This window comes from Anarrhichthys ocellatus, unplaced genomic scaffold, assembly GCF_004355925.1.
Source record: "Anarrhichthys ocellatus isolate YVR2014 unplaced genomic scaffold, GSC_Weel_1.0 scaffold24, whole genome shotgun sequence".
NCBI classification, from domain to species: domain Eukaryota; kingdom Metazoa; phylum Chordata; class Actinopteri; order Perciformes; family Anarhichadidae; genus Anarrhichthys; species Anarrhichthys ocellatus.
In genome coordinates, this window is record NW_022280054.1 from 2,910,654 (window position 1) to 2,936,422 (window position 25,769).

The window sequence follows — 25,769 nt, forward strand, 5'->3', positions numbered from 1 at the left end:
GTGTGTGTGTGTGTGTGTGTGTGTGTGTGTGTGTGTGTGTGTGTGTGCGGAAAGCTGCACTGTAACATGTATTAATCTCTGATAGATATGGCAGTTCATATTGTGTTTTTCATGTTATGTGTCTGTATATGTGCATGCTCCTGCCCACTTGTGTCACATGTAATGAGGCAGCATGTCTCCTTCATGACCCTACATGACTTGTCATCTCCTCCAAACCCTGACAAACATTTGGCTGACAGGTGGTAGCACAACATGTCAAATCCAGTGATTCATATTTTTCCTCCCCATCTTCCTCACTCTGTTCATCGAGCCTCTAATCAGTCTCTGTCTTGTGTGTATGTGTGTCTGTCTGTACATCTTTGTTTGCTTGGGTGGGTTTGAATCCTGTCATTTAATTACTCTATAGGGGTCCTCAAAATGTCAATTGGTTAAATCTGATTGATGGGTCACAGGATGAAAACCTAATTAAACCAGGGATGGAATGCCTGTTTGTCTTTTAAAACAAGGGAACACGGCCCATCATTCAAACCTGATTCTCCTTCAGCGTCACATTCAGCACAGGATACATTGACATTTAAATGTATTTAATGGCAAACGACCACTCAGTACAGCCGTTATTGTATTAAAATTCTATATCTGTACCAAGAGTGAAATAGAAAGGATAGCATTGATGCTGGGGTGCTAATAGAAGAATAGTGGATTTAATTATGAATGGAGCATTAGTTGATTTTAAATGAAATTTTGTGTTTGTGGCAAACATAAACATTTATTTGGGAGATTTTATTCTGAACTCCTGATAAGCTTTCATACAAAGTGTTATATAAAGAAAAAATATATATATTATATATAAGAAAAATACTAGTGGTGTTATGCACACAGCATTGAAACGGATAACCAATATTTCCTTTATAACTTATTCCTCAGGTAAATAGTTTACCTCCACATTGTATTCACTCCATATAAGCCAATGACTCTGCATGAGCAGTTGCCTAGCAACTACTTTTTATTTCCAGAAAATAGTGTAACCTTCAATTACTTTAATGCTTTACGACTTTTACCCCTGTAACAGCATCTCTATACTGAGGGCATTTTGTATGGTGGAGGACTAGGCTAAGATACATGTGCCCTTTCATTGTTCTGAAAAAAAAAAAATGTAAATTAGGGGGCTTTAAAATGCTTTGGCATTATAGGCACTGGTACAAATGGAAAAAGTAATTACTTAATGTCCACAGACTAGCGGCCATTTTAGTAGCGGCCAAGCTACTAAAACCACATGTTTTTCTCAGCGGTTCTTGTATTCTCTCTCTCTTTGGGTTGACAGCCTCATGTTTGAAGGCATCTCTTGATGTATACGCATACTTTTTAAATGCCATCAAATGCTCAGGCAAGCTGCATGGTGTAGTCTAGGCTGAGAAATGTAGGGAAATGGGAAGCTCTGTTTGTTTTCCCTTGAACATACATACACTGTAACCTCAACACACTTGAATGCTTTACAATGCACATTTTAAATATACAGTTTGAGCAATACTGTGGTGAGACTGCAAGTCCTAGTTGAAATAAATACATGTTCCTCTTCTGTTGATTGATCTAGCCCTTTGCTAGTAACAGCCTATGGTCTTGAATTGAATAAAAGCCATACGTGCATCAGAAAATTACACATGATGCAATATAACTGTACAAATCAGGACCCATTGATTAAAGACAGGGGTGTTACTTCTACTTTTATGGTGGGGCGATGATGGTGAATGTACTTAAAAATGATTCCCTCCTCTATTATTTACTGCTGTTAAGGCCTTCTTGCACAAGGCACTTGACCTGAAACTGAAGCACTGGGAAATTTCTTAGTTATGATTGCGTGAAACCACTTATAAAGCTAGTTATTGCTGCAAAATAAACTGCATGCACAGAAAACCCCCTTCTTGGAAAGAAGAGGGAAAAAGACAAGTGTGAAGAAACAGCATGAAAGCACTGTCTTAAGGCTGAGACAACATTGTGAAAAAAAAAATATTGAACCATCAGTCTATCTTTTTGACATCTAAGTGTGGACCATCGTTGTTTTTTCTGTTGTGTGTTTACAAGCTGTGGTCAAGATTTCAGCTTCCAGACTGGCACATGGCCATTGACCAGTGTTATCCTAACAGCTTACAGTATGTCTTTTGTATGGCTGTTGTTATGAGCAATTCCACGTTTGTAGGTGGGCAGCAGTGCTCTGACCAGTCAGTGAATGTTCCTTATTTATAGCTACTCAAACAAAGGTTGATGAAGCAGTTCTTTTTAAACACAAATGCACTCACCCGGGAACACTGATTGCACCTCTGACTCAGAGAGTGCTTGTGAGGAACAGGTGAAAGCATTCAGTTCATTCAAGCCGTGAGAATCATGGTTTTCATTCAGAATTAGACATTAAGAAAAGTACACAGACTCTCCTATATTTACTACTGGCAATCATTTGTGTTTGTGTAATACTTGAGATAGAACTGAAACCAGGGCTGCACTGCACAGGTAGTAGAATAATTTGTTGTCAGGTGGTTGAAATACTGCTAAGCTTTATAGCTCTCACAACCATAGCAGAAAGAGGTCACCAAATCCACTGAGTGCCTTTGGTTACCCACAGCTAGAAATGATTCAGGCTTCACCTGAAACCCCGGTGAGTTCAACTCTCTTTCCACAATTGCCAGCAGGGTACTGAGCTTGGTGTGAAGTTAACAAATAGACACAGAAAAAAGCTTTTGTCCTCCATGGTTCTCAACAAAAAAAGAGTTGCACCATTATTGGCACCACGGCAACTTCTGTGAAGTCATACCGCCTTCCTCCTCCTCTCGCTCTCTCTTCTTGGCGTCTGACCACGTATTAGATAAAGCATGGCCTCTTAAAGCTTGGCAACAAATTTGAAACACAACTGGCAACCGGTGGCCAAGATCTTTAAATTATATTTGTCATTTATCAATTAATCTTTTAGTATATAAAATGTCAATAAACCGTGAAAATTGCAATTTCCCATTTCTGACCAACAGTCCAAAACCTTGAGATATTTGATTTGCAATTTGAAAAATAGCAAACTGCGCAATTAAGAAGCAGAAATTAGAGAGTGGTTGACATTTTAGCTTGATTACTGACAATTAGTCGATTCATCAATTAGTTGATCAACGGGAAAACTCTTTCCATAACAGATTTTTTATTGATATTACAAAGCAAGCGGCTTAACGCTCTCTGGATCTGGATTCTAAATGGTGAGGTGTTTTGTCAGACAAAACAAGCAATTTTGATGACGTTATGAAATTTGCTATTGACATTTTTCTCTATATTCTGACATTTATGGACCAAAATATTAATTTAATACATAAAATAGTTGTTGGATTAACCCATAATCAAAATAATTGTAAGCTGCATTACAACTTTCTGATGAATTCTGTTTATTTCCCCAAATACATGATGTGTTATATTTTGCATGTGCTGATATAGAAAGTGTCTAAATATTCTGAGCCACTGTGACAATTATGTGTTAATGTCCAGTTCTGTCTAAAAACACACTGAGGCACCATCTGTAAAACTGTTTTATGTTTTATATCTCTTGCAAAAGTCCTAGACCATAGGAGGCTGTTGACCAGTATTGTTCTGTCAATGTAGACTGTCGAGGATGTTGTAGTCTCCTCTCTGGGCTGCTGTTGTTCTGCTGGGCCAGGGAGTATGTATTACATGACACAGCTGGGTGACGGATGCGAGCAAGAGGAGCAAAGAGGAGGGGAAGAGATTTAGCGGAATAAAAGGACAGAGAGAAGGCAGCGATGAGGTGAGGTCCGGGGTGAGGACAGAGGTACATGAAGGAGATGGGAGAAGAGAGGCATGAGGTAAGAGATGGCGGGGAAGAAATAAAAGAGGATAGGTGGCATGCTTTTGATATTCTCCTGGTGCCTGGTGGAACCAAGCATGTATCAGCGCTTCAGCTCTTCTGCCTGTTATTGGGTGATGAAACCCCAGTTGCAGTAAATTAAATTTAATCAGAAAAAATTTCCACACAGGCGAGCTGTGAAATTTCATAAGTCTTTGTGTGTGTGTGTGTGTGTGTGTGTGTGTGTGTGTGTGCGCGTGCGCGCGTGCACATGGGTATGGGTGTTGTTATGTGTGTGAGCATTTGTATCTGCGTCTGCAAGCTCATAAATGCACATACGGAAAAACGATATCATCTTGGTCTCAAGTCAATAAAAATATGCAAAGTAGCTATAGCTTTGTAGCTGCGGGGTTGAGACCTCAGCATTGAAACCACTTATAATCCCCTATTTCCTCCGTGTTTATACATCTTTCATAACCTTTTTGAATTTCACTTTATAGCTTTGTACCTTTGACAGGGTATAATTTCACACTGAGGTAATTGTCCTGTTGATGAAATGTTTTCACGTCCTAGTGGTTAAATTGGGATTTATTATGTTCAGAGAGGGGGTTAATTTAAGGTTTAAGAAATATCTACAATATTCAGCGCTGTAGCTTACTGCATAGTTCACAGTCTCAGATCATCAGTTGAACCGCAGATGTCCTTGTCTTTATGTTAAGTGGTCAACAGGGTATATACGTGTGCTTCTCTATACGTATATCCCCAGGTTCCTAAACTCAAAAGCAGGATCAACTCTGTTATAAATTCAAGAAAACAACTGTTTCCGATTGTTTCTTGTTTAGGCAATAGTGTTATTATTCATTTATTCACGTTCTACAGTACTAACAATAGTTTACTCTCTGGGTGTGAAATAATGAACTTTCTGCCACAAAACAGAAACAATTAAGTATGTAAAATACATTTTGAAGGCAGGTTCGATTGATGTTTAAACGCTTGCATGTCTCGCCTTAATTAAAAGTAATCACTTTACATACACTTACAAAAAACTCATAAACCTCATTTAGAAAATCTCAGAAAGCTCAATACCTTTTATATAAATCTTCACAGTTTCTAGGTCTTACATGGTCAATTTGTACACCTACACTTTCCTGGATGTAATGTCATGGTTTTAGAATTCTTAACTCCCCTTGAACAGGTGGAGCACTAATAAATCTAGGCAAGATTAAAGTCCTTCATCCTGCCTTTCAGGATTAAATTCCCTAATCCTGCTTTACGTTATCAATGCCCCCTTATCAAGGTATAGGTTTCTGCGCGTTTGATGAGTGCAAGTTCAAGCTGATTCCATGTTTGCCTTATTGGCCAGTTACCCTGCCTCATTTAGTGCAAGACATTCACATAAGTATCAACCATAATGTACACATAAAATATTGTTATATACGTGTATATACTGTATATAGTTCAATTAATAGTATTGATGCTTGTTATGTATGTTTTTGTTCCTGACGTCATCTCTTTTGTTTATGTTGTAATTGCTTTTATTGTTTCTGTTTTCACCATGGAAAGTGCCTTTGAGTACCTTTTTAAAGTGCTATACAAATAAAATGTATTACTATTATTAAATGCAATTTCAGCAATGAATTGTAGGCTGAAGAACAAACCCAGAGATATTTGAACGGATTTATGAGGCTCATCAACTTGTTTCTAAACCATAGAGAGCAATCCACCCTTTTTGTGGCAGATTGTTGTTGTTCGATTGTTCTGTTCAGTCCAGTCCATGAAAATCACAAACACAATTGGTGACAAGGGACCACTGAAAACAGTCAGCAATGTGGGCGTTGTACTGAACTGTCATGGTGAAGAGGGAGCTCAGCATGTGTGCGAGCCTCTCAATCTACCAGTCAATCTTCATTGCAACGAACATCTATGATCGTTAGCTTTGGGTTTGGGAATGAGAAGGTAAGAGTTATGTAAATAGTTTTACATGAAGCATTTTACAGCCATGTTTCATGTAAAGATCTTGATCAGAATAAACTGGCCCATGACCAGATACTATTGATTTTATTTGAAAAGGTGGTTTAAACCTTTTTAAATGGCATTCAACACATGGAAACATTCAAATTACTTTCTGTTTTCAGATTATGTGTACTCCCTTGGTGCCTGGTTTGTCAATGTACATTAAGTCAAAGAGGCTCCCCTGGGTAGATGCACCACTGTCTTCCATTGTTTGTCAAACTCTCTCTACCTCCAAGTGGTGCATCTCTCTCAGGGGAGCCATCTTGAAAAGGTGATGTTTTGTTTTTCTTTTTTTTCAGGAGAAAATCGTGTTCAGCAGCGTGTGTACATTGTTGTCCACAAGGACACACATATTTACACAGCTGTTTGCAGGATGCATATAATAATGTATAATAATAAATGATAGTGACAAGGTATTGTAGCTATTTGTAGCGATGTAAGATGAATAACTGACAATGTTGAAACAAAGTAAACTTTGTTTTAGTATTGTTTATTGACTACTGGAGACTGGAAGTGCAAAGCCTGGTCATAAACTGATTGTCTCACTTCTGTCAACTTCATGCAAATTACAAATCATGCTCATGATCACAGAAAGCTTTGCAGTTGCTTTGCTTGACAATGCAGCTAACAGGAGCTACAACTAACGGTGGCCAAAGCGTTAGCTTGCTTTGTTTGAGCCACCAATTCATATATTGATGTAAAACCACATCTCGCAATGTATTTCATAAATAGATAGTAAATAGTAGACATATTACATAGCACTCTAGGAGGAAGAAGGTTAATTCAGGATCTGTCTTGAATCATTTCGAATCTCGCAATTTACTCTGTCTGTTGAATGACGGACCAAGGTTGACTCTTGTTTTTAACCGTGCGCTATACGTTCCCTTGTTAGTTTTTTAGTTTTGTTCTTCAGTCATTTCTTTTTTTCTTTTTTCTCTTTTCTGATCCTGCCCCAGTATCACCCTCCTGTTTCTTCTAACTGGCTAACATTCTGCTCACTGTGAAACTTTTCCTGTCAAAATGTAAACATCAGGTCGGCGTGCAATAAATGGTTTCCTCTGATTTTGAGGGGAATCAGACCCGTGGGAAAGGCATTAAGATTATTTATAAAGAAAAATAGCCAATCTTCTGCCTGATGGTCTCGTTTTGCTTATGTAGGTCATATAGAGGCATCAGTCAGTTAAAAAGTCATTGCAGTAACTTTAAGAAAATCTAATGAAGCCATATTGCAGACAGGAAGTGAATTAGCTTCCTCCCTGAGCATTGTGAGGTTAGACTGGCCTTGATTTACCGCTGCTCTCGAGGGCTGAGGGCAATGTGACCTAACATATTAATGAAAAGCATGGCATGGTTTGCATGAATATATTGTTACTCTGGAAAAGATAAATGTGGAGGGGGAGAACTACTGTAGCTAAGTGCCTCATCATCATTTTTTGACAAAGGGCCAAGATTACGTTGTAGAGAGTGATACTTTCCATGTTAATGATCCCATTCGCCCCAAGTGCATGAATACTGTAAGATTGTGGTGCACACAGATGTTTCTCTTGCATCTATAAACAATTGCTGCAGGCAAAACAGTACACATTTGTTGGATCTTTCTGTCTTTCCTCCTCTCAATCTGAAATGCAGGATGTGCTGTGCTGTGCTGGTTGTTTTTTTTTTTTCTTTGTGATTCACAGTTTTATAAAACATGTTTTACAAGCACACCCTGTGAATGCATGCTACTTTAACGCATACACACACGTAATCACTTGAAGCAAAAGTAACTGTCTCCATCATGCCAGTTGTGCATATGGATGTGTATCTTCCGATTTATATTCTAATAGATAAACATCAAGCCTAGATGAATTGTTGAGCTCACACCACGCTCGGCGTGCTGGTTTACGGTGTCAGAACAGCAAGCCACACAGCTGTCACAGCCACCAGCACAATAACACTTCAGTATCTTGCGTTCAATAGATTACTAGGATGCAGGTTTAACTCGATAAAATCCCAAATGCTGTTAATTGACTCATGCCAGATGTTGCAACTTAAAAACTGACGCTGATTACTTTACACCCATTATTGCTCATGAAGAGGTCTTAGAATTCAGGGCACTCAGATACCAGAAAACAAAAACAGCTCTTCTATTGCTCCCCCATGTGTGGCACCTGTGGTTGCCATGGCCACACTAAGGGGGTTGATTTACTTAGGGTTTGTTGGCTCGGATTAGATGCTAACGAGTCAGATTCAGACAAGGAAGATAGTAGAAAGGAGGCACTGACAAATGATATATAATACAATATATAAACAGTTTCTAAGTATGATCACTTAACTGTTGAGATGTAAACATTTAGGAACATGCATGATGCATGTATTTTTACAGGAATAACATTATCTCTAATGTTCAATGTGCAAATAAACGTCTATAAATCCTCTTAAATCTCAGAGGTAAAGAAAATACTACTAATAACTCCAGAACCTGCTTGAGAATTATCACATTTCTAAACGTTCTTCTTACGTATGAAAGTAATCCGGTGATAGTTGTCTGTAACTGAAACCCTCGCTCTAATCTGAGCAGCCATGCAGCTCTCTCTCTCTCTCACTGATATCATCCACCACAAATTCAACATGTTCAATCAACTGAATGGCTGCAGATAAGGGCTGACCATAGAGCCAACAGTGCGAGACACGCTGCAGAAAATACATGTTTGGACAACCCAGCGGTGCCTGATGGCCCGCTCTCTGCTTGGCATGTCAAGGTCCTCAAATCAAGCTAGAATCAGGTCTTAACGAGGGCAGTGGGATCAAATTGACCAAACGTCAATTGTGCCAATTTATATCATCAGTGTTAAGTCTTCCCTAAATTGACAACATGTTGATGTAAAATCTTGGCTCTCAAGGCAATTTTCTACTCAGGCGAACGCAGCAAATGGCCACACACATACGTGAGACACTTTTTGAAAGCACTTCCATAAATTCAATTGGAATGGATCACCCGTCTGAGCTAGACTGTATAGTCAAGCTCACTTGGATGTGGATGGTGAAGAAGGTAAAGCAGAGGAAGAGCTGGAAGAGAGCTTAGTAGGTGCCTATAACATTTTTTGTCTCTTGACAGGATCTGCTCGGCCTCTTTCTGTCTGTGACAGTGTGTGTAGTATGGCAAAATCTTCATGTGATCACCAAGGCTAGGCAGTCTTCACCTCATATCTCCAGACTGTGTGAGACTCTGAGAAATCCCCCCTACACACACACTCACACACACTGCCCTTCATCCTCCTATTCTCTTCCTCTCCACCCTCCTCCATTTCCCTCAACACCTCCCTCGCCTTTATCTTTACCTCTCTTCTCCTTCTGTCTTTCCTTGATCCATGCCTTCCTACCTACTTCCTTCCCGTTCTGCACACGGCATTGGACTCCCCCTGATCCCCCGCTCAACCCATCGTATTTCCCCACGCTTACACCCTCGATGCTGATTCATCAAGATGCATTTTCTCTGTAGTTACCCTCTAGCAACCACAATGTATATTAAACAGACATGACCTTTTTTCGCTTTTTTGAGGAACATGCTTGTAGACATGAACATAACTGCAGAGATGCAGGTAAAATACTTTTCACTCTCAGTTGGATTTGTCCATGACCATTGGATCTTTTCCAATTCATGGCAGGGGCAGTGGTTTCTAATGCGAAGACAGCAATGAATCAACTTGAATATGCAGCCATGGAGTCTAATTCACTGCAGTTTGGATGCCATTGGACTTAATCGCGTTAACCTGTGTTTGCATTTAAAGCAACCCTTTTCTTCTGTGATTGGCCAAGGCTGAGGGTTTAAATATCATTGGTGGAGAGGCTGACAGAGACGTCCACACCAGTTCCATGAAATAGAAAAACAAGCTACTTGCGGTGCTGGATCAAGGTTACATTTGTGTGCTTCGTTATAAAACATTCCTATTCCAGAATATTTGGTGATTCCAGAGACAGTAGTAATCCCATGAAATCGTCATAAAAGATGAAATGACAGTGGTTAAGGATTATTGTTATCTGCAGTCCTTCAGTATGCCCTCCTTTGTGGCAGCAGACTTCCTAGTATTGGGAGCAATGGGCAGCTACATCGCCCGAGGAACAGTTTGGGGGTCCTCGGCAGTGCCCAGAAGGTGAACTGGCACCTCTCCAGCTATACGGGCCCATACTCTGTCCTTGGTCCTCGCAGGGACTTGAACCTTGGAACTTGACCCTCAGCTTCCCGATCCAAGTCCCTCCGTACTGAGATACTGCCGCCCCTATAGCAACTATACCAACCACAGATCACATGTTCTTTTGAAATGAATCACTGTGAAAACATTGCACACTGTCGCTACACACAAATTATGTGCATAGCCTGCATAATCTATTGCTGCTGTTAGTTACATACCCCTTACAGAGGCACACTTCATTAATCAAAGAATGAATCTTTCTTGCGGTTAAATTGGATGATAAAAGGGGTAAAACTGAAGTTATACATCTTTGTGTGTGTAGAAATGTGTACCTGTGCGTATTTACATATTTCTGTGTGTTTCTAAATGTTTGAACGCACTGACTTGTGAGGTTGTAGAGTAATGATCATGCAGGCTTGACAGTAGGCAGTGGACTTTCTGTTCATCAGAAAACTCATTAGTTGTCATCTTCCAGTGAGAGAAAGAAAGATGGCACTGTTTCTCTGAAAAACTAACGACAATTAAATTCTTAGGTTTACTTCACAACATTTTAATAATGATAAAAATCTTAATCTACTGGTTTCACCGGTTGGTTAAAAATAAAAACAAAAATCATAGACAACCACAATACATAGAATATTAATTTTCATCAACCAATGTACTGTCTGATGTTTTATGTTGCCTGAAAACTGTGGGCGTGTTTGAACTAAACTTCATTTATATCTCCGTTGCTCTTCTGTTAGTTATGTTGCACCTGTCAGGACAATGGTCATTTACACCTCATTTATGTTTGCACATAGAGTTTGGTAACATCTTATAACCATAGCTCCACCCAACTTCAACCTGAGCAGAGGTCTAATCAAAGTGCCTTTAAGTGTTGCTTAACTATTTATTACTGTCCAGCTTTTCTGCCTTAATATCACAATATAGCGGTGTATTTAGATAGATAACTAGCCAACCCTGCTTCGATAATTATAATAGATTGTGTCTGATATGGGATTCCCACAAACAAGTTCAATAACTGGTTTCAACAAATCTACTCCTTATCTCTCAATGAACAATCCAGAATTCAAAAACCTAAATATTTAACATTTCAAAAGTTTATCTACTCAACACAAGATCGCTTCTACTGAAAGGTCCATTCACATTTGGTGAGGAGAGGGACTTTATTCAGTTACCGATCTCTTTTAAATAGAAGTACAGAAAAGTCCCACTCAGTGTGTATCTTCATGTGTCCTTGTGGAAGAGTGAGAACTAACCTTCTAAAACTGAAAAGGACTGTCGTCATGCATTGGCACACTGTCTAACCCTCCTGACTGTGCTTCTTCAATAAGTATTGAATGCACACCGTCCGTTTCACTGAAGGATTGGGAATCACATCTAGGTTACGTTAGAGATCAAAGAAAACAAAAACACATGCTAGTCTGCTTTATATCTGTGCTCTTCTCTCTGCTTAACATACATCTGGATTGTTACGCTTAGTGGGCAGCGAGAAAAACAGAAGCAAAACACCTTTCAGATTACAATCAATTTTACAATTATAATTAGATTAAAGTCTTGTTTTTCTTTTACTGCTTTTTTCATTATCTCACTGTCAAACTATTAGGCCGGATATATATATATATATATATTATATTTGTGTCTTGTCTCGTATTAACATTCAAGGTAGTTTTTGATTTTTAACCACAAAAGCCTGATTGTGATCATGACTCCCTAACCTTGGGCACATATTTTTTAGATGCATTGCCTTAACATAACAGTATCTCAACCGCAGAGGTGGCAGAACAGAAAATGCTGTTATTTGTTTGGTATGATTTGTTTTTGGATGGTCATATGAGTCATTTTGAAACAGTATATTGAGACAGTATATATTGTTGTTTTAATTTTAGAACTTGGCGCTATAGCTATCTCAATGGTGATCACGCCCTTGGTTTTTGTTTGTTTTTGCTAATCACAAATTGGAAAGCAACCAAGCTAACCAAGAGGATTTACCTAATTCAATCTTGACAAGATAATTGCTTCTCTGTGACATTTTGATTAAAGGGAAACATGTTTAATACCTGACTGCTGAAGATGATTTTTTTTTATCTTTTTGCATATTGGTGAACCTAATGCACCTCACTATGTGCTTTTGGTTAATTCATTTTGTAACTTCAGGCAATATTTGTTTCTAACTGTTATTGTATAGAACTATATTTTGACTGAGCAGCTATTTATATCAACAATATAAGCTGTTTTTATCATTCAGTCATACCTGACAAAATGTCTCGCAGACTTTGGAAGGCAGATAGAATAATTTAAAGTAGTAACATACACATTTTCTGAAAAATCTAATGGTAACTTGAGCCTCTTTCAGGAAATGCATTCTTTAGCTGCATTTGACTGCTATTTATTTGTTTGTTTCATTTTCAGAAATTTTATTTCAAAAGTTTATTTCACAGAAGCCTTTTATATTTCATGTTGTCAGTATTTGTCATTGGTTACCACTGGGTGCTCTATTTTTGTTATGTGATTGGCACACATTCCATCCTATTATTGTCCACTTAACACAGGCATTTTAGCACAGTATATTTTGCATGAAGACGAATAAATTTGCTTACAGGAACAAATTGTCCTTGTCCTACACATGACTTTGTGCTTGTTGGTTGTGCTGTAAAAATAGAAAGCAAGGCTTTCTATCTGAATCTAAAGCAGCAGTCACAATCACTGCTTTAGTATCTTAAAAAGAAGTTGGCATTCACAGAGATTTTCTTATTAATCTGTACAGGTTCTTGAATTATTTCCGAGTTGGTTAGGTTTAGGACAGATACTGAGTTGCTGCTGTATCTGACGCTCACCTTCATTATCCACCACCCTGCAGGTACAAGCCATTTCTCTCCCCGACTGTGCAGTGCCACAGAGGCAGGTTAAATCTGTGATTGTTTCCAGCCAGGCTTCCAGGATGGATGACTAGCTCAGCTGCTTAATATGATGCCTACACACCATAGACACCTCCAAGAACTGTGTATGGATACGATGTTCTTACCGCTTGGGTTGGTTTCCTTCTTCCATTAAGTTCATTGATGGGTGGTTTACTGAGTGGATTCAATTTAATGGAGGGCATTAACTTGACTTATATCGCAAGAGACCTGCAACCGGTGGTGTATATAGTCACAAAACATGGCTACGTCTAGAATGTGTCAGATAATGGCCGTTAAGGCACACTCAGCAGAACTGGCTGCAGGTGTTGTTCTACTCTGCCGATACACATACTAAGGTGCACTTCATTGGCTCAACCTCAAATTGATTAATTGAGCTGATTAGGGCACCTTCTAAGGCCTTTTAAGTAGATAAGTGTGGCATTGTTTCACATGTCCCTCTCCCCAGCACATTATAGTTACCTTTGAAAAATTAATTTTCTATAGGCATTATACGAGTGGTATCAGGCATCCTGCCACTGTCTCGTCATTACAGTTTCAGCTGCAGATACAGTGCACAGTAATTAGTTGTGTGTCCAAGTGCCAAGATAAACAGCCTTTAGTTAATTGCACAAGATACTTGACCCACATCGGCATTATGGTTTAAACCTATTGAATTAAAGAACGGACAACAAAACATTCAATCAAAACATTCTTGATCCTATAAGCAAGCTGACTGCCGCAAAGACCCCCCCTCCTTCATTTCCTTCATGCAAGACTTAGCAAATGGATTTCATGCATCTCTGTTCATCGCTTCACGACTGGTCACCCTGTTACAAAAATGAAATACCAATATTGAGCTGGAGGAAATGTTGCTGGGATGATAATAGTTATCATATTTTATAGTGCTATAGACACTGCATTATTTTGTTCAAAATATTTGGATATTTAAGAACATCATCAATGTTTAGGACAATGATAAACAAAAAGCCCAACACGCTGAATATGTGCTAAAAATGAGCAGTGGCTTAACCAGTCGATGGTTGAGTGTGAGCATTTACCTGATCCGCCAGATGTTTTTTTACATAGAACCATCTGAGAATCCGTTATTGGAAACTTTTTGGATAAGAGCAGGCACATTCGAGGAATACGTGGCGTGTAATTGGATGAACCAACTTGAACACATCTAAACCACGCCATAGCTACCAGTAGCTCCATACAGGATGCTGATTGCTCCATGCTCTTGCTTACTGGAGACAATGCATAACTTAAAGCCTGACAAGATGGATTCTCGTGTGATCTTGTGACATTACTATAATCCAGCTGGCGTGCAAGGTAACTGTCTGATATTAATGGGTGTAATTTTGAGGTGTATATCATGGGAAAGTGCTGGGGTAAGAGCAGCGTGTCCTTAATGACTGTGGCTTTACACGGCAAAGAAAACAACCAAAGAGCACATAGATATGCCTATAATTGGGGCATTAGAAGGATTTCTGGCTTGTACCTAATTAGGGGAAGAGCACACAGGGCCTTGGTGCCTTTCAGCAAGGACGGGGAGAGACTGACTGACAAACACAGAGGGAGAGAGAGATTGACATGGGGATGAAAGCACACTACAACTATTTAACTTCACAAAATGCAGACACCAACATATCAAAGCACAGTACACCAAAGCACTATCAAGCACAATTGAATACTATTAATAAAGCTTTCTTTCTCCGAGGGCTTTTGATGAGCACCACTTGCCCCCTCCCTCATTTCCACCACAGGATGTGTCCTTGAGCAAGGCATTTAACTTCCTCAACTGCTTAGATGGAGCTGCTCAGGGGCTGGAAGAAAAGCTGTGATGGTACTGGGAAGCTGTGAGTGTCGCAGCTTTGCTAACGAAACAGATCCATTCTCTGCAACAGATGAAGTAAATTAAGGTTAACATACAACTCCCAAGATCACATGCAGTGTTGAACTAAGCCCATTTTGTGATGTATGATGCCTGTGGTTATGCAATGAAATTTCCTTGAAAAGTTGAGGGCTAAGGTCACTATAGTGTTTCTACTGTAACATGACTCGCTGACTGGTAGCTGTGGCTTAACTAAGACACATGTGGAAGTTCTGCCGTTTCACTTTCTACATAGCACCACACACAGCAGCTTTTTGTGTAGTTAAAATCCTTCAGCAATGCTGTGCACCTGTGTACAAAGTCTTATCAACCAAATGCTGGCACAAATATTTGATAACAAGGAAAAATACCCTGAATAACTTGCTCATTATTTCACTTACATGGCTTCTACTTGGTCCCTCATTAGCAACAATAAATTCATAACCAATAGCCATCAGAATGACTGCCCATTTGTTTTTGGGCACTACATTTCTGTACTAAAATTAAGCAGAGATATAAAACACCTACGAGCCTATCCTGCAGTTTGACCCTCACAGCTGTTTAACCAAGCTGTTACGATTTGGAGAAGCGTTGATTTTGAAATCAGGTTTGTTTCCCTTTAATGTATTCTGCCACCTGGGAGCCGCAGCTATCAGAGTCTGCCAAGGAGCTGATTTTCAGGCAACACCGCCTGTCTGCTTATGACTCGTGTTTCAGCTTCTCTCACTGCCTCCCTTTTAGTTGCCCTTGGTGTTGCAGTGTTGTACAGTATGATTGAGAGTGTATATCCCCCTGGAGCATTCTGTGGATCTAAGTCAGTTAGTGCAGAGTGCGAAGGGCATCATACACACTAAGACAATGCACACACAGGTTAGGGTCAAACACACACCAAGTTTGACCTGTGTGCGTACACACACAACACTCATATACATAACAGTGAGAGAGAGAATTGGTGGTATAGCAGTGGTACACATCGGGACTGGTAGACACTTGAGAGGAGATAGATAAGATAAGCATTTGTTCCACGTCCATTCATCTTTGATTCAGCTCTGCCCTCCCCCATCACTCTCTTCCTTTTATTTCTCCTCTTCTTGAAATTACACTGATTTCTGCCTCTCCACAGGCCACTTGGGAGGTTGCTCTGCAATTTCACAGGGCACCTCCAGGAAATTCAAAACACTGCACCAATCAGACACAATTGTAGGTGTGAGTGCAATAATTAATTGAAGTTGACTGTTAATTGTATTCTCTTGTTTTTTTTAATGCCAAAGTGCATACACGTAAAATGGACATGTACAATACAATAGTAGTTATTAGCATTGTGTTATTTCAGAGGATGCTGGTCCATTGAGGCAGAGGATGTTGCCCTTCCTCTTTTTTTGAGAGGCTAGAGGAGTTTAAAATAACTAAAAGAGTAATTGGTTGAAGCAAACCATTCACGGTGAAGTAGTGGTGTGGCCCAGAGGAGGAAAGGCTCCTGCTGTCCTCCTCAGAGTGGAATCTCTTATATAAATTCAATGTAAATCTTATTTTTTTTCATGCTAATCTGTTTTTGGCCAACACACGTAAAATGATGCTCCAACATAGGGCGTCTTCTCTAACCACTCAACAACCAGGATACAATATTGACATTGCGTTGGTCCAATTATAATTTCCACATTTTTTTTATCTTTAATTCTGAATTTTTGGCATCATGCCAACTGTAAATCCAGCATCTGATTTACAGAATATTCTCAATTGCGATGACAGAAGTGAAGTGGGGAAGTCTGTGGCTGCTTGGCAGGGCAAGGTTACAGCCGTACATTTCCCCTTATTGAGATAGTATTTATTTGGTTAGCACTTTATGGTCTGCCAAGTCACTCCCATCTGCTTGTGGTCTGATTGGCAATAAGCGAGCAAAAGAAAATGGGAGGATGCTTCTGATCTCATTTTTTATCCTCCCCTTGTAATGTACTGTAGCTGCTTTTGTTGTACTGGCTATCAAATCAGTTCGTTAAGTATTGACTGGCCGGGCTCACCTGAGATCATCCTTAACTCTGCCTTTTTCTGCTCCCCTGTCTTTGAAGGCTGTTGCATCAGTTTTGGCCATACTTTCAGTTTTTCCATTTTTCACTGAAACTTTGCTCCCCATCTTACAGTATCACTGTCTTCATACTCCTTTAAGTCTTTACAAGTTAAAGCTGATGTTACGGATGCACATTTCTGATACACTTTTTGCCTTTTCTATCTGAAATGAGTCACATGCTGAGTTCCACACCTGTTCTTTGTATTTTTAATGTCAGGTTTTGTTCCTGACACTGTCATATTGTGGGAATGACAGTATAATGCAAAACAATATTGTCTGCCAATGGGAGTTTTGGATGTAGACCTGGAGAACAAAATGATATGATAAATATGAGTGTGTTTGTATCTATATTATAGACTTGCACCCAATCAAGTCAATTGAGTTTCCCTGCTTTCTGACTCCATCTTGAGTATTTGGAAAATGAATTATTAATGTTTTCAGATTGGTCAACCAATTGCTTTGGTACAGTATTCGCTTGTTACTCTCTCTCTAGACTGTAGGTTTACAGTGCTGATGTGACTGCAGGAGGGTTTGCAACCCAGAGCTCCAGGATGGCAGGGCTGATTCAGCTACTGTAACAAAGATAGCAAGTGCAGTGACAGGCAGAACAATGGGTGCCGGATGTGCTTCAGATGAATACACTGGGGACTTGTGTACACACACATTGCTATAAAAGATCTATAAGCCCAGTAAAACATGGAAGGTCAAATCATATTTTTAAAATCATGCGAGGTAACACTAGTTATATTTTTTCTTTCCAGTACACCATCTCTGAGTTCTTGACTGCTTGCTTCTTCCCCCCCCGACACATATATTCTCAGTCTGAAGTATACAGTACAAACTGGTAATTTCTCTAAAATATTGGTCATTAAACCACTGCAAAGTCTGCAAAGGCCCAGGGCTCCCCACCAGTCAGAAAATGTGATGACGCCCTTTAGATTAGTGTAAAGTCAGCCAGGTTTTCTCAGACTCACTACTCCTAGATATCCAGGTCCTATTTCATGAACTGCTTCAGAGCAGTTTCCATCAACCTTGTATTACCCGTGACAGGGAGGCCGCTGAGATTTGGTGTTAATGGAATGTGTGTTTACTGCTGGGAGATGTTGGTGAGCATCGTGCTGGCTGTGACCGTCCGGTTCATTCCAGAGTAGAAACTCTGAGGTCAGTTCAGAGAAATGAACAGAGCTGTAACACATTATTACAGGATTTTCCATAGACCAATACCTTCTCACTTTCTCCTTTTGTTGAGTTCATTGTTTTCTTCTCATGTTTACACATTTCAAATAGACAGACAGATGTTCTCTCTATGAACTCACTGCAAACATTCACCCAAGGAGTATACATATCATATGCATATTCATTTTTTGCAGCTCCTGACAGTCTCTAAAACCTCCTTGAACATTGGTCACACATCACTTATTTCCATCTACAAGTTGCTTTTGTGCCAGTTCTGAGACTCCCAATGCAACAGGACATGAATATATGCAAATATGTGAGTCTCATTATGCGTCTGACTTGTCTTTGGTTCAATCTGTCAGTTTTAATGGGCCATTGGCAATTGAATTACATAACGTTTGATGTTGATTGACAGTTTTGATATTTGGATTGTGTTAACTGGTGCTCTGACAGGCAAGTCAAACAGCTGTCAGACCATCCTGGTCTGTCAATCGTTGATCTTACTCATCTTGCCCTGCTGACATAGTGCAGACAACATCACGGTCTTATTGTCTCGCATTGTCATGGTTCTTACTGGATGTGGAGTCGTTGACTTTTGGTCTTAGTTGATTGGGCTAAATAAGAGAAAAAAATATTAATACCAGATTGGTGTCATGGGATGCCAAGCAAATTAGTGCTATAGCCAGGCGGTTAACATGATTAATATCTAAGGTCAGATTCCATTTCAGTCAGTCAGTGAGCCATTACCCCCATATGGTGTGAGGGTCAGAGTTAAAAACTGCTGTACTGTATAAATACTATTTATACAGTACATCAGCTTTTAATCTCTAGAAGTGTGTTTAAGTGTGCAGTTAGTCATTTAGTGCAGAAGTCCCTACAATGTCCTTTTGTCAACGTTAATTTTAATCTACTTTCAAGATGCAAATACAGAAATATTGTGTATATTTCCCCCGGTTCTACACACACATTCTCACACAACACAGGGAACAGCGGGTTGAGATCTGAAAATGAGATTTAGGAAAAATGGTTGTATCTGTATCTGTATCTGTTTTCCTCCACACGCTGTATAAATACAATGGGCTATTTGTCAACTATGACGCTGATACTCAACAGTAGTCTGTGCTGCAAGACTTTCGGTGTCACCCTGTGGCTTTTATAAAAATGCGATTTAACCACAAAAATTGATTTTCTGTGAGTGAGCGTGAATTACTGTGTTTCTATTGCCTTCTTACACATCCATGTAGAGCAACATTAATATCATGTTTTCTATCACAGCAGATATGAACAACACAGCTTCTGATTTTTTGTGTGTTTTCTCTCTCCTTTCCCTCAGTTCTTAGCCATATTTTTAAAGGATTTTAGGATAAGGAAACTACAGTGTACAGTCTGTGTTGTACTGTATACTATATCTGAAACCTTCTCACTGTTTTTAAAACCGTGTTCAGAACAGCTATGATTACACTGCAGCCCCCTTTTCTCTGATTTCATCTCACCATCTCAGCCTGCACTGGCTTTTATGTGAGGAAAGAAACAAAAGAAGAGTTACAATAGCCGGGTTTTATTTCACGATCCTCAGCCTATTCAGTATTCAGGGGAGGCTTATACTGAAAATGCAACGGGTACGACTCTATACAGTATGATTGCTTGTCTGTCTATTCATGCCAACTCACAGTACGAGTAATCTGTGCTATTGTCCTCTTCATTCCTCCACAACCCAGTCTCTGCAGGGACTTTTTAAAGTTGTTGTCGATTCTGGCGCTCAGGAAGAATCATATTGTCAGGAGGCTTCTGTCCAATGTGACTAAAAATATCTGTACTGCAGGAGTGGCCAGTCCAAATCTAGATTTTTTTAATTTTTTATTTTTTTTAATTAATTTGTTTAATGTGCGGTGCCAGCCAGGCAATGTATGATGAACCAAATCTGTAGTTTAAGGAAATAATTAAAATGCTCATAAGGTGGTGGGGATGTTTGGACTTCAGGTATGAAGGGAGGGAGTTTAAAGAGGCTGTTTAAAGTCTAAATCGTGAGAGAGAGGAGGAAATATTGCGACACATATTACGTTTTATGTCCATATCCACACAATACAGGAGGAAGCTCTATAAAATCAAAGTTAAAAGCTCTGAAACTTAGAAGAAGAATAAATAAATCAAATAGTGTGTTTGTGCCAGCTGAGTCCATCAAACATGTTGCAGTGTGTGTGTTAAGAATCAACTTAGTCTCGAGATATCTTCTTTCTTGTTGCATCTTTCCTGTGCTGCTGTAATAAAACGTACTCTGGGCTATCAGTTGTTAGTTCTGTGAGAGTATTTGACATTGTTGAAAATATGCTGCTCTAGAGTCAGGCTAATTGAACAATAAAGCAAAGTAATCTCCCTGTGTGCATAACGATACAAGCTGTAAGGAATTTTCAGTACTCAATTAATTTTGGAACATAACTCATTTTAATGTTTTTCTCCTTTTCTGAGAACCTCCGGGCAAGGCTTTTGACAGCTGTTATTTGCATAGTTTTCCTGGGAAAGGTCTGTGAAATGATCTTGATGTGTTGACAGTCAGATGCAACAGTTCCCCAGGGCTCTCATGAGCAATAACTCGGTACGGTAGGAACCCACATGATCCATCTTATTGTCCATCACAGGCAGTGAGCCAGCAAACGTTATCAGCAAATATATGTTTTTCACATTGAAAGGGTTGGATTTCCTCTCGCCAGTATGTGCCATTAACCCTGACATACTTTCTTATGCCGAAAATATAATAATATATAATATATATAACACAACGCTGTAGTTTTTCCCCAAAAAAAACAGTTTTGTCTTATTCCTTTTAGTTAAGTAGAAACACAGGCAGTTGCAGAGTGAATCTTTTCGGGGTGTAAGGATGGTTACAAACATAAATACACACACCCAGAGAGTTGCATAGAAGGATACTCATAAACTTGTATTGTTGCCACCGGCTCATATGGTTTCAAACTAACTGCTTAGAAAGGGCAGAATGCACTTCTTTACTCCCCTATCTAGAACTTCAGATTTGAATTGGTAGTTGTGAACCAAAAGGCTTGATGATATTGAATGAACAAAAAGGAACTTTTTTTATACTCGGCTAGAGTACACGGTATACATTATCTAGGACAATGAGATGCTTCTGTAGCTATCAATCTGCTCTCTGATGAAACACTTTGTCTGTGTATTACATGGAATCGACCTTCAATAGGCTTCTCTGACATCAAACTGATTTTGCAGTGAGAGACAAGTGATTCAAAAGACCCAGAGAAATGCATGGCCTTGTTGTACATAAGTAACTTACATCAAAATCAAATTTGTTATGTTCTGGAGCATGACATCATCTGTGTTACCAATCTGCTGCTGAGATTCATCTCAACAGTGTTACAGTACAGACCAGTAAACAAGTCAGCAGAAGTACACACCTGAGGCCATAAACAAATCAAATGAAAAAAACAATGGTTCCTCACACAAAATATAAAAACTCTTCCACTGCTCATAGGAGTCTGAACTCCTCTGTTCTGTCCACTGTGTTGTTGTAAACATTCATAACACTTTGGCGAGCTGCCACCAGTTCTTGCAAGACCTCCCCTAGGTCTCCAGACCCCCTCTTTGATTTGTGTCCTTTAGTGAAGTCCAGGTGGCCAGCTGAGACACTGCAGGTAAACATTTGCCCAAATCCAGAAAACACCCACTACCTTGAGAGACACATGTGCTAACATTTCTGAAATAACCAAACGGGTACAAACACAGTGGAGTGGACTCCCTGCTGATGAAATTTACACTGGCTACATTTGCACCTCTGCTGGCTTTGTGCCTGTACGAAAATAGAAGCCCTAGTGTGTTGAGTCTGGCTGTGCTAATCTTGCTGCCTGCCATCTTCACAGGTGTACTGTCTGACATTTGGATGCTTTGTCCTCCATGCGTCTAACAAATCAAACTGGCTTCCTATTTTTGGAAAGATGAGTCAAAAGAGACTTTTGTTTGTCCTGTCCTGTCCAAGGTAGAGTCCTTTATTCATTTCCTTTCCAGTACAATACTGTCAATGTGCTTGCACTGATATGTAGTCACTGACCTCTCTCAACTTCTTAAAAAAAGTCTTTTTTTCTGCAACATAAACACTGACAAAACACAAGACCCTGCCCTTTGTCCCTGCCAAAACAGAACCAACCACACCTTCACCTTTCTTTAATAAATAATAAATAGCAAAGACCTACCTCGATAAAAAGAGAACAGGACTTCTATTTATCAAGCATCTAAGAATAATTTCAAGGAATCGCAGAGAGTCAAAAACGGACTAAAAATACCATGAATGAATGTTTTACACTTTCACACTCAATTATGTTAATCATGGCGTGTTGTAGTTTTTAATCAAGCAAAACATCAACAAAAACACTGCCAGACTGAACCACGCTTAATTTGATGCAATACAGACTAAACTAAATATTGGAAAGTGTCCCTCTATGACACAAACATCAAAACAAAAACCCAAGAAGCAAACTTACTCTTTGCCATTAACACAGAAAAAGCAGCAATGACGGGAGAAAAGTAATCAACACTTTCATTGGCCTCAGATTCACTAAGCAGCAGTTGCACACCCTCACTAACAGATTCCGAGCATGCAACAATAGAGACAGACAGAGAGAGAGAGAGAGAGAGAGAGAGAAGGAAAAACACTGTATATCTGCAGTTCAAACAGCCTGCTGCACAGCTCTGGCTTTTGTGTGTCCTTCTTCATGTTGGTTGATGTATAAATGGTGTGCTCTGCTTTGTATATTTTTCAGGTGGCTGTGACAGGGGCACCCCCGGGGCAGGACCCATGAGGAGTCATAGAAGATGCTCACAGCCTGGGCGCTTCTGCTCTTCTTAGCCATGTGGGTGAGAAGCACCTCTGGTGGCCCGCTCTCCTTCAGAATAGGTAAATTTGTATGACTAAATTGCAATATTGTACAGTCTGGTAGCAGTGGAGAAACTGTTGCAGACACATGTTGACCCGGGAGGTCTTATTTTTAATGGTTTAGAGAGAGAGAGATCACAACTCACTTCTAGAATATCCATATACTACAGGCATAAAAGGATTTTATTTTCCATATTAATTGAAAAAAATATGTCAATGAATGAATTTCCAATTTTAATGATCAAGTTTGTGTTTAAAGCAAATTGCTGTTCAAGTTTCAGCTCAAATTGATGGAACAGTCTAACTTCACAGTCTCTCATGGGAAAATTGGCGCAAGGAATTCAATCAAAAGAAAAACCAATGTTTCCCATATGGTTTGAGGTATCAAGTGGCTAAAAACTGTGTGGATATAACACAGTCCTAATTGGCTCTGAAATACAATAGGCCCGGCATAGACGAAAAACAAAAACAAATTAGTTCTATGGTGTATTGCCGAGAGAAATTAATAAAATATCTGTGTAGAGTTAATCATTTAAGGTCTATTTGACAATAGACATCCATTGCACAAATATAATAACACTTTCTTTCTCAAATGTCTAATAGATATCAACAGATTTTTACTAGTAGTGCAATCCAAGTGGAACTGGTCTATTTGGAATATGTAACCATAACCGTGATCTTAGTCCCGGCTCTTTTTAAATCCTGATCTTAATAGATGCTTTAACCCAGATGTTAAACATGTTCTATATGCTGCTTCGCCCACTGTTGTGAATGTCAGGTGAAGCTCAGTAGACGTTTCACTGACACATTATAGCATATATATTGCCATTGTTGAGCATCAACACTGGACCATTTAAAATAGTAAATAGCATGTTTAGTATAATTTATGGCTAAGTCATCGGCATTGTTACACCAGCAGTTTGAATAGTTTAACACAACAGCACGAAGTCTAGCAGAGACCACTGTGATATTCTGCGTCTGGATATTGTGGCAGATTGCTGGACCACGGTTGAAACTGACTAGACGTTGCAGCTGAGAGGGCATGGTTCAAAAGTCTCATAACCTGCCAGAGTCAGTTGGTAACCAACGGGACTTTTTCCTTCTTGTTATTATTCTCCTACAGTCAGGAGGTCGCTGACACCCTGTCACTAGTTCCCCCGTCCACCAAAAGTTTGACTGACACTCTCTTTATTTATTTATTTATGTATAAACCTCTTGTCTTAGGTGTGTGTGTGTGTGTGTGTACTGTATATTGAAACAAATAGGTGGTAAAGATATAATTGATTATACAGCTTACAGACTGTCATCCCATCGTTGTCTATGAGTGGCTTGTTTTATATTTATAGCACGGTTGTCAACTTTCAGGAACAGGCAGCTGACAGGCAGATTTGTTGTCAGGAGAAAAGGGTGGAAGTTAATAACTTAACATCAATATACAAAGCCCCATGTGGTTATTGTAAGGCTATTTAAACATCAAGCAAAGTCAAAAGGGTAAAAGTATTGAAAACAAATAGTTTGCCTTTGTGCAAGCTAGTCTCTTCTCGAGGCGTGAACTGAATCCAGGACATTATGACACAGCAGTGCAGTGCACTCACTTCTGGAGGAATGTGTTTCAATGATGATGAAAACATTATTTAGTTTAACTCAGAGACATTTCCAGCTTTACAGGCTCATAAATGCATATTGGATCTTTAATGCAGCCTATTTCTGATCTTTCCCTTTGATGTTGACTTCTCCTGTTGTGTGAGAGAATCTATTTATCCCTCCGGTATTTGGAGCCTTGACAAAATGGAGTTAGTTCAACTTTCAACTTGAAACAGTATCGTGTTCTGTCATTTCGTATTTTTGAGCGAGACATGTTTTGTATCACTCTCCTGCCGTGTTTCACAGCTCTGACAGCACAGCTAAGGATTTTTATTGGTTTTGCAAATAATCTCTATTTTGAAAACAACACAGGTTCAAAGTTTATTGTATCAACAATCTTTACTTTTTCGTGAATATTGTTGGATAAAGGACTCTGCATTCTCCTCCACCTTCCACCTGATTGTACAAAAGCATCTCCGCAGTGATGGTATTTTGCTTGATGTTTATCTCAGTCATGTTGCGTCGTTGCTGGATAATTAAGCATGCGACCTGTTGCTTTTCTCCTAATGTCCTCTACTCACAGCACCAGTCTCTTTGCAAGAGTAATGTCAGTACGTGTTTGTTTGTGCTCTACTTATGTGTGTGTGTGTGCGCGCGTGTGTTTATGCACAAAGCCCTAGATATGCAAAAGCAAAGACACAGACAGCCACACACACATTTCAAGGCACACCAAGGCACACAAACAACCACATACCCCCAAACACCACAACAAACTCCCTGCCATTTGTGCTCCGGGAGATGGTATTTAACGTGGCTGTCCCTCGAGTGCTGCCTGGCTGGCGTAATGTCACTGTCTGGCCTTCTCTGAATGTATCAGGGCCAAAAACAACCTCCCGCCCCTGCCACATTCCCACCAGGACCATTCGGCAGCCAGCAGCAAGCTCAGTGAGGAACTTATCTTTGTCTCTGCTGTGATGTTGGCAAGTCTGGGGATAAAATGGACTTTCATTTGACTCACTTGGCATGTATGGTAGGTCTACATGCCCCCTGATAGACCTACTGATTGGTAAGATAGGTACAAATGAAAGGTTACTTTCATTTTATTGTTCCCCTGCGGTGTAAACTCCTGGTGTTGTTGGAAGTTGTTTCAGCGTAATGATAGATTAATTACAGCGGCATTGATTCAAGAGAGTATAAATAATTGAATTTGCGTCAGTATAGCTTCTAATAGGAAATACCACACAGACAAGTGACGTTTTAACT

At 39.6% G+C, this 25,769-nt stretch overlaps 1 protein-coding gene across 3 annotated transcripts in view; it reads left to right on the forward strand.

Annotated features, from left to right (window-relative positions):
- grik4 (glutamate receptor, ionotropic, kainate 4) overlaps nucleotides 1–25,769 on the forward strand; it is a 254,553-nt gene that overhangs the window by 100,712 nt on the left and 128,072 nt on the right. For all 3 annotated transcript variants that reach the window (XM_031860591.1, XM_031860593.1, XM_031860592.1), the window contains one exon: nucleotides 22,810–22,943. In XM_031860591.1, coding sequence (XP_031716451.1) covers nucleotides 22,862–22,943 — 82 coding nt within the window. In that variant the 5' untranslated portion in view covers nucleotides 22,810–22,861. The remainder of the gene's footprint in view (nucleotides 1–22,809; nucleotides 22,944–25,769) is intronic.